This window comes from Lethenteron reissneri, chromosome 53, assembly GCF_015708825.2.
Source record: "Lethenteron reissneri isolate LAM-NWPU_2019-01 chromosome 53, ASM1570882v1, whole genome shotgun sequence".
In the NCBI taxonomy this organism is placed as follows: Eukaryota; Metazoa; Chordata; class Hyperoartia; order Petromyzontiformes; family Petromyzontidae; genus Lethenteron; species Lethenteron reissneri.
The window spans coordinates 1,571,185-1,583,340 of NC_083831.1; the positions used below are offsets into that span (position 1 = coordinate 1,571,185).

At 58.6% G+C, this 12,156-nt stretch overlaps 1 protein-coding gene across 1 annotated transcript; it reads left to right on the forward strand.

The window, feature by feature from the left end:
* Nucleotides 1-1,094: 1,094 nt before the first annotated feature.
* LOC133356356 (glycoprotein hormone beta-5-like) lies at nucleotides 1,095-7,593 on the forward strand. The gene is made up of 3 exons (XM_061573834.1): nucleotides 1,095-1,363; nucleotides 2,319-2,562; nucleotides 7,405-7,593. The coding sequence occupies exons 2-3, from the start codon at nucleotides 2,320-2,322 to the stop codon at nucleotides 7,591-7,593; spliced, it is 432 nt and encodes a 143-aa protein (XP_061429818.1). The 5' UTR covers nucleotides 1,095-1,363; nucleotide 2,319.
* The last annotated feature ends 4,563 nt before the right edge of the window (nucleotides 7,594-12,156 follow it).

A 12,156-nucleotide genomic window follows, 5' to 3' on the forward strand; every position in this document is an offset into this window, starting at 1 on the left:
GACACCCACACGCAGCCTTGCTCACCGCTACTGCGCTACACAGACACCCACAGACACCCACACGCAGCCTCGCTCACCGCTACTGCGCTCCACAGACACCCACAGACACCCACACGCAGCCTCGCTCACCGCTACTGCGCTGCACAGACACCCACAGACACCCAAACGCAGCCTCGCTCACCGCTACTGCGCTCCACAGACACCCACAGACACCCACACGCAGCCTCGCTCACCGCCACTGCGCTACACAGACACCCACAGACACCCACACGCAGCCTTGCTCACCGCTACTGCGCTACACAGACACCCACAGACACCCACACGCAGCCTCACTCACCGCCACTGCGGTCCACAGACACCCACAGACACCCACACGCAGCCTCACTCACCGCCACTGCGCTCCACAGACACCCACAGACACCCACACGCAGCCTCCCTCACCACTACTGCGTTCCACAGACACCCACAGACACCCACACGCAGCCTCGCTCACCGCCACTGCGCTCCACAGACACCCACAGACACCCACACGCAGCCTCGCTCACCGCCACTGCGTTGCACAGACACCCACAGACACCCACACGCCGCCTCGCTCACCGCCACTGCGCTCCACAGACACCCACAGACACCCACACGCAGCTTCGCTCACCGCCACTGCGCTACACAGACACCCACAGACACCCACACGCAGCATCACTCACCACTACTGCGCTACACAGACACCCACAGACACCCACACGCAGCATCACTCACCGCTACTGCGCTCCACAGACACCCACACGCAGCATCACTCACCGCTACTGCGCTACACAGACACCCACAGACACCCACACGCACCCACACGCAGCCTCACTCACCGCCACTGCGCTACACAGACACCCACAGACACCCACAGACACCCACACGCAGCTTCGCTCACCGCCACTGCGCTACACAGACACCCACAAACACCCACACGCAGCCTCACTCACCACTACTGCGCTCCACAGACACCCACAGACACCCACAAGCCGCCTCGCTCACCGCCACTGCGTTGCACAGACACCCACAGACACCCACAGACACCCACTGACACCCACAGACACCCACTGACACCCACAGACACCCACACACCGAGACTCGCGTTTCTCGCGAGTCTCTCGCTCGTCATCGCCGTCGTCATCGCGGGATGAGGGCGCGGAGCGGCGCTGCTGCTGCAGCTGCTGCACAGAGGCCGTGGCGGGAGCCGCGCGTGGTGCACACACGGAGGGCTCACGGAGGAGGCACCGACACGCGGAGGGGATAAGGAGAAGACACCGACACACGGAGGAGACATCGACACGCGGAGGAGACACCGACACGCGGAGCCACGTGGGAGCGTGAGGTGTGAGTGGCCGCGTCTGTTTTGTCTCCGTGTGGCCCCCGTGTCTCTGCCTCGCGTCTCTCCGTCTCCGGGACCCCCACGCGCGTGACACCTCCCATCGTCATCGATGGTGACGACGACGATGTTGATGTTGTTGATGTTGTTAATGACGATGTCGGTGGTGCTCATGATGGTGATGTTGTTGTTAATGACGATGACGATACTGGTGGTGGGCGTGATGAAGATGATGTTGTTAATGACGATGATAATGCTGGTGGTGGGCGTGATGGTGATGGTGGTGATGGTGGTGATGATGATGATGTTGTTAATGACGATGACAATGCTGGAGGTGATGATGGTGATGATGATGGTGGTGGTGGTGATGATGTTGTTGTTGTTAATGACAATGACACTGCTGGTGGTGATGATGGTGATGATGATGGTAATGATGTTGTTGTTAATGACGATGATAATGCTGGTGGTGGGCGTGATGGTGATGATGATGGTGATGATGGTGGTGATGTTGTTGTTAATGACGATGACAGTGCTGGTGGTGGGCGTGATGATGGTGATGATGCTGGTGGTGGTGGTGATGATGATGGTGGTGGTGATGATGTTGTTGTTGTTGTTAATGACGATGACAGTGCTGGTGGTGGGCGTGATGATGGTGATGATGCTGGTGGTGGTGGTGATGATGATGGTGGTGGTGATGATGTTGTTGTTGTTGTTAATGACGATGACAATGCTGGTGGTGGGCGTGATGGTGATGGTGATGATGATGCTGGTGATGATGATGGTGGCGTGATGATGGTGATGGTGATGATGGTGGTGATGGTGATGTTGTTGTTGTTGTTAATGACGATGACACTGCTGGTGGTGGGCGTGATGATCACGACGACGATGAGGTCACAATGCGCGCCGTGCCGCTGCGGGCGATGTTAACGGGGCGGCGTTGCGGGCCCGTGGCGGGTTGCAGGATGTCCTCCGTGGCGCTGCTGCTGCTGCTCCTCGTCGCCTCGCGGCGCCTCCTGCTGCCCCTGCTGCTGCCCCTCCTGCTGCTGCCCCTGCTGCTCGTGCCGCCGCCGCTCTGCGCCGCCCTCGAGCTCCGCGGATTCGTGGGCTGCGCAGTGCGCGAGTTCAGCTTCGTGGCGAGGAAGCCGGGCTGCCGCGGCGTGCGCATCACCACGGACGCGTGCTGGGGCCGCTGTGAGACCTGGGAGGTAAAGGGACCCCCACCGCCCCTCCCCCCCCCACTGCCCCCCCCCCACTGCCCCCCCCCACAATGCCCCCCAACCGCCCCCCCCCAAATTCACTCACCGCTTCGCCCCCCCTCCACCCAGCACCACCGCACACTTAGAACTCAGTGCGTACGTTAAGCGCCAACAATCACCGCCACTCACGCAGTGCACCAGGTTCATCACCCCCTGCTACACTCACCACGCTCACCTGTTGAGGTTCATCTCCCCTGCTACACTCACCACGCTCACCTGTAGATGTTCATCTCCCCTGCTACACTCACCACGCTCACCTGTAGAGGTTCATCTCCCCTGCTACACTCACCACGCTCACCTGTAGAGGTTCATCTCCCCTGCTACACTCACCACGCTCACCTGTAGAGGTTCATCTCCCCTGCTACACTCACCACGCTCACCTGTAGAGGTTCATCTCCCCTGGCTGCACTCACCACGCTCACCTGTAGAGGTTCATCTCACCTGCTACACTCACCACGCTCACCTGTAGAGGTTCATCTCCCCTGCTACACTCACCACGCTCACCTGTAGAGGTTCATCTCCTCTGCTACACTCACCACGCTCACCTGTAGAGGTTCATCTCCCCTGCTACACTCACCACGCTCACCTGTAGAGGTTCATCTCCTCTGCTACACTCACCACGCTCACCTGTAGAGGTTCATCTCCTCTGCTACACTCACCACGCTCACCTGTAGAGGTGCATCTCCCCTGCTACACTCACCACGCTCACCTGTAGATGTTCATCTCCCCTGCTACACTCACCACGCTCACCTGTAGAGGTTCATCTCCTCTGCTACACTCACCACGCTCACCTGTAGAGGTGCATCTCCCCTGCTACACTCACCACGCTCACCTGTAGAGGTTCATCTCCTCTTGCTACACTCACCACGCTCACCTGTAGAGGTTCATCTCCCCTGCTACACTCACCACGCTCACCTGTAGAGGTTCATCTCCCCTGCTACACTCACCACGATCACCTGTAGATGTTCATCTCCCCTGCTACACTCACCACGCTCACCTGTAGAGGTTCATCTCCCCTGGCCACACTCACCACGCTCACCTGTAGAGGTTCATCTCCCCTGGCTACACTCACCGTGCTCACCTGTAGAATCATCACGCTGCGCCACTGGGGAGACAAAGGCGGCCGGGTGTGGTGCTGGTCACCCACCCCCTCGTGTGCCGTTCCGCACTTCATAGGTGCTCGCTAACAGCACTTGCCCCAACAGTCTGTTAAAGCTACACGGGGGATCTTTGTCTTTGTTGGCTCGCCCATAACACACAAAACCACCAGCGCCACGACAAACAAAGCACCTGCCGGGGTGTTTTGTGTCATCAAATACTCCACCGCTCAGCTCCCTATGAGTGATGGGGCAGTTGTGGAAAGAGTGGAGAAGTTTTTTGTCCCTGGGCAGTGTGTTCGTGACCAGCTCAGGTTTGACAGCCAGACGTCTCACTCCGAATCAGTCGGGCGGCATTATCTTTTCATCGTTTGCGTAACGCTGCTACCTGGTTATGCTACCTGGTTATGTCGCTCCGCACGAAGCTTCGGGTCTTCTCTTCCACAGTCATGCCCTCCCTTCTCTGTGCTTGCGAAACGTGGATCCATCTAATGGAACATCTGCTCCGGTTGGAAAGGTTCGCCTGCCTTCAATCCTATCCTGGGTTTAACCAGGATGGATTGTGTGAGCAGCTGCTTGCAAGATCGGGACACAGTCCCATCAGTGAGCTCCTCTGGCAGGCGAGGCTGCGTTGGCTGGGTCACGTAGCCCGCATGCCCAGCCACCGCATGCCTTAACAGCTTTTGTTCGGCCGCATAGAGGGTGCTGAACGGGCACGGAACGGGCTAGAAAAGAGATGGAGCTGATGCGGTACAGGAGGATGTGGAGCTGAGTGGACTTGCCTACGACCGGTACCAGCGGTGTCAAGATCGGCCTCTGTGGAGGAGGAGGCTCGTGAAGGACGCTACTGGGCAGTTGGAGGCAGAGGCCCTCCAGCAACAACGGAGGGCCGAGGAGCGACGCTCACAATAACGAGCGGAGCGTCGAGCGGCTAAAACGTAGCAAGTTTGGCTGGCGCAGTAGCGAGCACAGGTGGTGCCTATGTCAGCCATCTCAGTCAGTCAACCCAAAACACCTGGGCCTGTTTCGTGATTTCCTGTCCAACAGCGAGCCTTCGACACTTCACGTGGCCTTAAAGTGCACCTGGCCTGGCACAAGCGCGTTGGAGACGTCACCGCCACTTAGTGGCGAATGTCGGCGGCTGTTGTTGTTGTGTCACTGTGTGTGGTGCGGCGTGTCTGTGTCTAGGCGTGGCGGAGCGGTGGTGCAGTGGTTAGCGTGCTGCGCTGCGAACTTGGCAATCCGATTTTGATTTCCGCTCAGGACGAAGAAGCAGTCGCTTCACCTCTTCCTTTGCCAGCGCCGAAATATGAGAATAGGTTTTCCCATTTTTTCTGGCAACAAAACAACCGTTTAAGATGTTAAAATACCAAACGGAAATATTTTTCGAGGAATCATGTCTGCATTAACCACAATGCTTGTGGTCAGAATGCAAGCAAAAAACATACTCTGATAATAAATGCATTGTCTTTGAAACTGATTGGTCCACACCAGAGACAGCTTTCTTTGGAGCCGAGACTAGGCAGCTGTATTGTGGCTAATGCAGACACGATTCCTTGTAAAAAGGTTTCAGTTTGGTGTTTTAACATCTTAAACACACCTGTTTGTTGCCAGAAAAAAGGGGAAAATCTCTTCTCAAGCAGTTGCCTATTTATGAACCGGTCCTGGGCCTTCCCCCCTAGGTCGACTCAGCCTCAAATGAGTACCTGGTGCGACGTGTAAACCTTGCCACTGAGGAGACAAAGGCGGCCAGGGGCGTGGTGATGGCCACCCTGCAGCGCAACGGTGGATATTAGATGTTAACTACCTCGCCTGGTATACAGGAGGTCGCCTGCTTCTGTATATTTAAAGTCTGCGTCTCTTTATCCCAGTGATGAGATGTTAACTACCTCGCCTGGTCTACAGGAGGTCGTGGGTTAGATCCCGACCCTGACGATGCCTGCTGCTGTATATTTGAAGTCTGCGTCTCTCTCTCCCAGTGGTAAGATGTTGACTACCTCGCCTGGTCTACAGGAGGTCATGGGTTCGATCCCGACCCTGACGATGCCTGCTTCTGTATATTTGAAGTATGCGTCTCTCTCTCTCCCAGTGGTGGTCACGCGGATTTTTCTCCGGGCCCTCCGGTTTTTCCTTCCACTTTTAGCATCACGAGTGTCGAGTGTTTTCGCTGCTACACATTCCCCGCACGACGATGACCCACGTGGTTTGGCCGTCGTTTGTGATGTCCATGTCGCTTCTGTCGTAGTGCCACGTAGCTCAGTGGGCCTCACTTGGTCCAACACAAAAAATAGTTTGTAAATAGTAAAAAATTAACCCGTAAAAACAAAGTTTTCCACTATAAATCTTTTATATACGTGGCGGCTAGAGTCCTCTCGTCCTCTGGCTTGAGATGGCTGCCACCTATGGGTCAGATGATTGCCTGCCACCATTAAGCAATTGGTGATTAAATATAATTTATTTTTTCCTAAAAAGTGTAAAATTTTGGAAAAAAATTTTCACGAAAATAAATTGTCACGCATAATGAGTCTGTGTGCAAAATGTCAGCTCGATTGGATCACGGGAAGTGGGTTAAAAAAACGACCGAAAGATTTGCACGGTCGTAAGCGCGCAAGCAAGCAAGCAAGTGAACTTAATATAAAGGATTTAAAAAATAGCGTGGCCGTGCTCGACTCGCTTATTCCTCCTGCTCCACCAACCCCCTCCTCCCCCTCCTCCTCTTTCGTATGGATTTAACTGTCAGCACATTGAAGACGCAGAGTGGATCTCGACTGTTCCTGCTCCTTGAAAGGAGTAAAGGCGGCGGCGGCGTTGTTGACGGTGTGGCTCGACGGTTCGTTCTAGATTTGAAGCTTTCGTGACTGCAAGGATTCATACATACTCTTAGGTTTTTTCGGTAAAGTCACGTAGGTAAAAAATAAAAATAAGCAATAAAAATACTATAAATAATAATATAAATAATAATAGAAATAAAATATTTATTATAGGGAAAAATATATTTGTTATTTTATTTCTATAATTTATTTTTTACCTACGTGACTTTAACAAAACAACCTAAGAGTATCGACGGTTCGTGGTCGCGCCAATCGCAGGACCGCCGAATCTCCGATGGCGCCATTTGGTCCCCGATTCGGTCACGTGGCCACACGGCCCCTGATTCGGTCACGTGGCCACACGGCCCCTGATTCGGTCACGTGGCCACACGGTCCCTGATTCGGTCACGTGGCCACACGGCCCCTGATTCGGTCACGTGGCCACGGCGTGGAAGGTCTGGACCGGGGCGGTTCCACGGCAGGGTCCTGTACGAGATTGTAGATCTTTGCTTGACGTCGAGACGGTGTTCACCTGATACCTACACTCCTCACCCAGTGGTGGCGATTTCACGTTCCTAACACGGTGGGGGGCGAGTCCGTCCATAAGGGAACCGATGTCGACTTCCACACAAAGCGGAACACATTTTATCGACCCCTCCGACGGATGCATGGGCTGCTCACAGCACTTTGCTGCTCCAACAGTCTGTCAAGGCAATCCTCACAGGGGTCTTCAAGTGTGTCACGTGTGTCTCATGTGTCTCCCCACGTAACCCCCCGTGTCCCCCCATGTGTCCCCCACGTGTCCCCCCGTGTCCCCCCACGTGTCCCCCCGTGTCCCCCCACGTGTCCCCCGCGTGTCCCCCCGTGTCCCCCCGTGGCCACAGAAGCCCACGCTGGAGCCGCCCTTCGTGGAGGCTCACCACCGCGTGTGCACCTACAACGAGACGCGGCCGCGCACCGTGCGCTTGCCAATGTGCCGCGCCAACGTGGACCCGCACTTCACGTTCCCCGTGGCCGTCAGCTGCGAGTGCCAGCCGTGCTCCGCGGCGCACACCGCCTGCGAGACCTTCTGAAGCCACCCCCCCCCCGATCCCAGCCGTAGCACGGAGGAGCCCCCCCCCGCCAACCACCGCTGCTGCCACGGCGGATTTCGCGTCACCTCTTCAAAGGGGCCACCACCACCACCGCCACCACCTCCTCGAACCCGGCGCGCGAGAAATCCTCGCCAGCTCCGCTGAGCGAGCCGGCAGAACCTCGCCCAAAGCAGAGGGGAGAGGGGGGGGGGTGTTTGGGGAGAAACTCTCCACAAGTCCCCAACGCCGCGGATGTTACTGGCCAAGGGGAGGAGAGGGGGGGGGGGGGGCTCCGCTCAGCCGCCGCCGCGCCTGTGGACTCGTGGCTGGGGCTTTGGCTGTGCCACAGCGAACGCGGTGGACCCATACCCCCCCCACACCCCCCCCACACCCAGCCATCCGCATCCTATGATGGAGCGGTGGCGTTCGCTCGTGGGCCCTGCCTCCTCTAACCCACTTTATGATATCACCAGCACCACCACCATCATCACCACCACCATCACCACCACTCACTAATCGCTCGTCACGACTCATCACTTTTCACTGAGCTACGTAGGAGCTCTTGTTCAGACGCGACCTGGCTTTCACAAATGAGAGCTCAACGAAGTCGCTTGTCGTCGTCGCCGTCGTCGTCGGGTGGAAATAAAAAAATGCCAAAAACTCTTAAGCGCGTGATTCTCAACGTGTCGGGCAAAAAAAAGAACCGGAGGAGCCGGAGAAAAATCCACGCGACCACGGGGAGAGAGACACGCAAACCGCAAATATACAGCAGCAGGCGTCAGGCCAATCATTCTCACCAAATGAATCAATCGCCATTATTACTCAGCAATGTGCACAACCTTACCACACACCACACACACACTACATACACCACACTACACACACAATGCAACTCAGGCTCGAGTAGTCCACGAGTCACCATTACGCGCTGGCACGGGTACAGACGGCACGGGGCTCGGCACGGGTATAGATGGCACGGGTACAGACGGCACGGGGCTCAGCACGGGTACAGACGGCACGGGTACAGACGGCACGGGCCTCAGCACGGGTACAGATGGCACGGGTACAGACGGCACGGGTACAGACGGCACGAGGCTCAGCACGGGTACAGACAACACTGGACTCAGCACGGCACGGGTACAGACGGCACGGGTACAGACGGCACGGGGCTCAGCACGGGTACAGACAGCACGGGGCTCGGCACGGGTACAAACGGCACGTGTACAGACGGCACGGGTACAGACAACACGGGGCTCGGCACGGGTATATATGGCACGGGTACAGACGGCACGGGTACAGACAGCATGGGGTTCGGCACGGGTACAGACGGCACGGGTACAGACGGCACGGGTACAGACGGCACGGGTACAGATGCACGGGTATAGATGGCACGGGTACAGACGGCACGGGCTTCAGCACGGGTACAGATGGCACGGGTACAGACGGCACGGGGCTCGGCACGGGTATATATGGCACGGGTACAGACGGCACGGGTACAGACAGCATGGGGTTCGGCACGGGTACAGACGGCACGGGTACAGACGGCACGGGTACAGACGGCACGGGGCTCAGCACGGCACGGGTACAGATGGCACGGGTACAGATGCACGGGTATAGATGGCACGGGTACAGACGGCACGGGCTTCAGCACGGGTACAGATGGCACGGGTACAGACGGCACGGGGCTCGGCACGGGTATAGATGGCACGGGTACAGACGGCACGGGGCTCAGCACGGGTACAGACGGCACGGGTACAGACGGCACGGGCCTCAGCATGGGTACAGATGGCACGGGTACAGACAGCACGGGGCTCAGCACGGGTACAGACGGCACGGGTACAGACGGCACGGGGCTCAGCACGGCACGGGTACAGACGGCACGGGTACAGACAACACGGGACTCAGCACGGGTACAGACAGCATGGGTACAGACAGCACGGGTACAGACAGCACTCGGCTCGGCACGGGTACAGACGGCACGGGTACAGACGGCACGGGTACAGACGGCACGGATACAGACTACACGGGGCTCGGCACGGGTATATATGGTACGGGTACAGACGGCACGGGTACAGACTACACGGGGTTTGGCACGGGTACAGACGGCACGGATACAGACTACACGGGGCTCGGCACGGGTATATATGGTACGGGTACAGACGGCACGGGTACAGACGGCACGGGTACAGACAGCATGGGGTTCGGCACGGGTACAGACGGCACGGGTACAGACGGCACGTGTACAGACTACACGGGGCTCGGCACGGGTACAGACTACACGGGGTTCGGCACGGGTACAGACGGCACGGGTACAGACTACACGGGGTTCGGCACGGGTACAGACGGCACGGGTACAGACTACACGGGGTTCGGCACGGGTACAGACGGCACGGGTACAGACGGCACGGGTACAGACGGCACGGGGCTCAGCACGGCACGGGTACAGATGGCACGGGTACAGATGGCACGGGTACAGATGGCATGGGTATAGATGGCACGGGTACAGACGGCACGGGTACAGATGGCACAGGTACAGACGGCACGGGAACATACAGCACGGGGCTCGGCACGGGTACAGATGGCACGGGTACAGACGGCACGGGGCTCAGCACGGGTACAGATGGCACGGGTACAGACGGCACGGGGGTCAGCACGGGTATAGACAGCACGGGGCTCAGCACGGGTACAGACGGCACGGGTACAGACAGCACGGGGCTCGGCACGGGTACAGACGGCACGGGTACAGACGGCACGGGGCTCGGCACGGGTATAGACAGCACGGGGCTCAGCACGGGTACAGATGGCACGGGTACAGACGGCACGGGGCTCGGCACGGGTATAGACAGCACGGGGCTCAGCACGGATACAGATGGCACGGGTACAGATGGCACGGGTACAGACAGCACGGGTACAGACAGCACGGGGCTCAGCACGGGTACAGATGGCACGGGTACAGACGGCACGGGTACAGACAGCACGGGGCTCAGCGCGGGTACAGATGGCACGGGTAAAGATGGCACGGGTGCAGATGGCACGGGTACAGACAACACGGGGCTCGGCACGGGTATATATGGCACGGGTACAGACGGCACGGGTACAGACAGCATGGGGTTCGGCACGGGTACAGACGGCATGGGTACAGACGGCACGGGTACAGACGGCACGGGGCTCAGCACGGCACGGGTACAGATGGCACGGGTACAGATGGCACGGGTACAGATGGCACGGGTACAGATGGCACGGGGCTCGGCACGGGTATAGATGGCACGGGTACAGATGGCACTGGGCTCAGCACGGGTACAGACGGCACGGGTACAGATGGCACGGGCCTCAGCATGGGTACAGATGGCACGGGTACAGACGGCACGGGGCTCAGCACGGGTACAGACGGCACGGGTACAGACGGCACGGGGCTCAGCACGGGTACAGACAACACGGGACTCAGCACGGCACGGGTACAGACGGCACGGGTACAGACGGCACGGGGCTCAGCACGGGTACAGACAGCATGGGTACAGACAGCACGGGTACAGACAGCACTCGGCTCGGCACGGGTACAGACGGCACGGGTACAGACGGCACGGGTACAGACGGCACGGATACAGACTACACGGGGCTCGGCACGGGTATATATGGTACGGGTACAGACGGCACGGGTACAGACTACACGGGGTTCGGCACGGGTACAGACGGCACGGGTACAGATGGCACGGGTACAGACGGCACGGGGCTCAGCACGGCACGGGTACAGACGGCACGGGTACAGACAACACGGGACTCAGCACGGCACGGGTACAGACGGCACGGGTACAGATGGCACGGGGCTCAGCACGGGTACAGACAGCATGGGTACAGACAGCACGGGTACAGACAGCACTCGGCTCGGCACGGGTACAGACGGCACGGGTACAGACGGCACGGGTACAGACGGCACGGATACAGACTACACGGGGCTCGGCACGGGTATATATGGTACGGGTACAGACGGCACGGGTACAGACGGCACGGGTACAGACAGCATGGGGTTCGGCACGGGTACAGACGGCACGGGTACAGACGGCACGTGTACAGACTACACGGGGCTCGGCACGGGTACAGACTACACGGGGTTCGGCACGGGTACAGACGGCACGGGTACAGACTACACGGGGTTCGGCACGGGTACAGACGGCACGGGTACAGACTACACGGGGTTCGGCACGGGTACAGACGGCACGGGTACAGACGGCACGGGTACAGACGGCACGGGGCTCAGCACGGCACGGGTACAGATGGCACGGGTACAGATGGCACGGGTACAGATGGCATGGGTATAGATGGCACGGGTACAGACGGCACGGGTACAGATGGCACAGGTACAGACGGCACGGGTACAGACAGCACGGGGCTCGGCACGGGTACAGATGGCACGGGTACAGACGGCACGGGGTACAGATGGCATGGGTATAGATGGCACGGGTACAGACGGCACGGGTACAGATGGCACAGGTACAGACGGCACGGGTATAGACAGCACGGGGCTCAGCACGGGTACAGATGGCACGGGTACAGACGGCACGGGGT

Excerpts from the sequence above, each read along its gene's own strand:
- LOC133356356 (XM_061573834.1), top strand. The coding sequence starts at position 2,320 with ATGTCCTCCGTGGCGCTGCTGCTGCTGCTCCTCGTCGCCTCGCGGCGC. Across the intron at positions 2,563-7,404 it reads GCCGCTGTGAGACCTGGGAG|AAGCCCACGCTGGAGCCGCC; the intron begins GTAAAGGGACCC and ends CCGTGGCCACAG.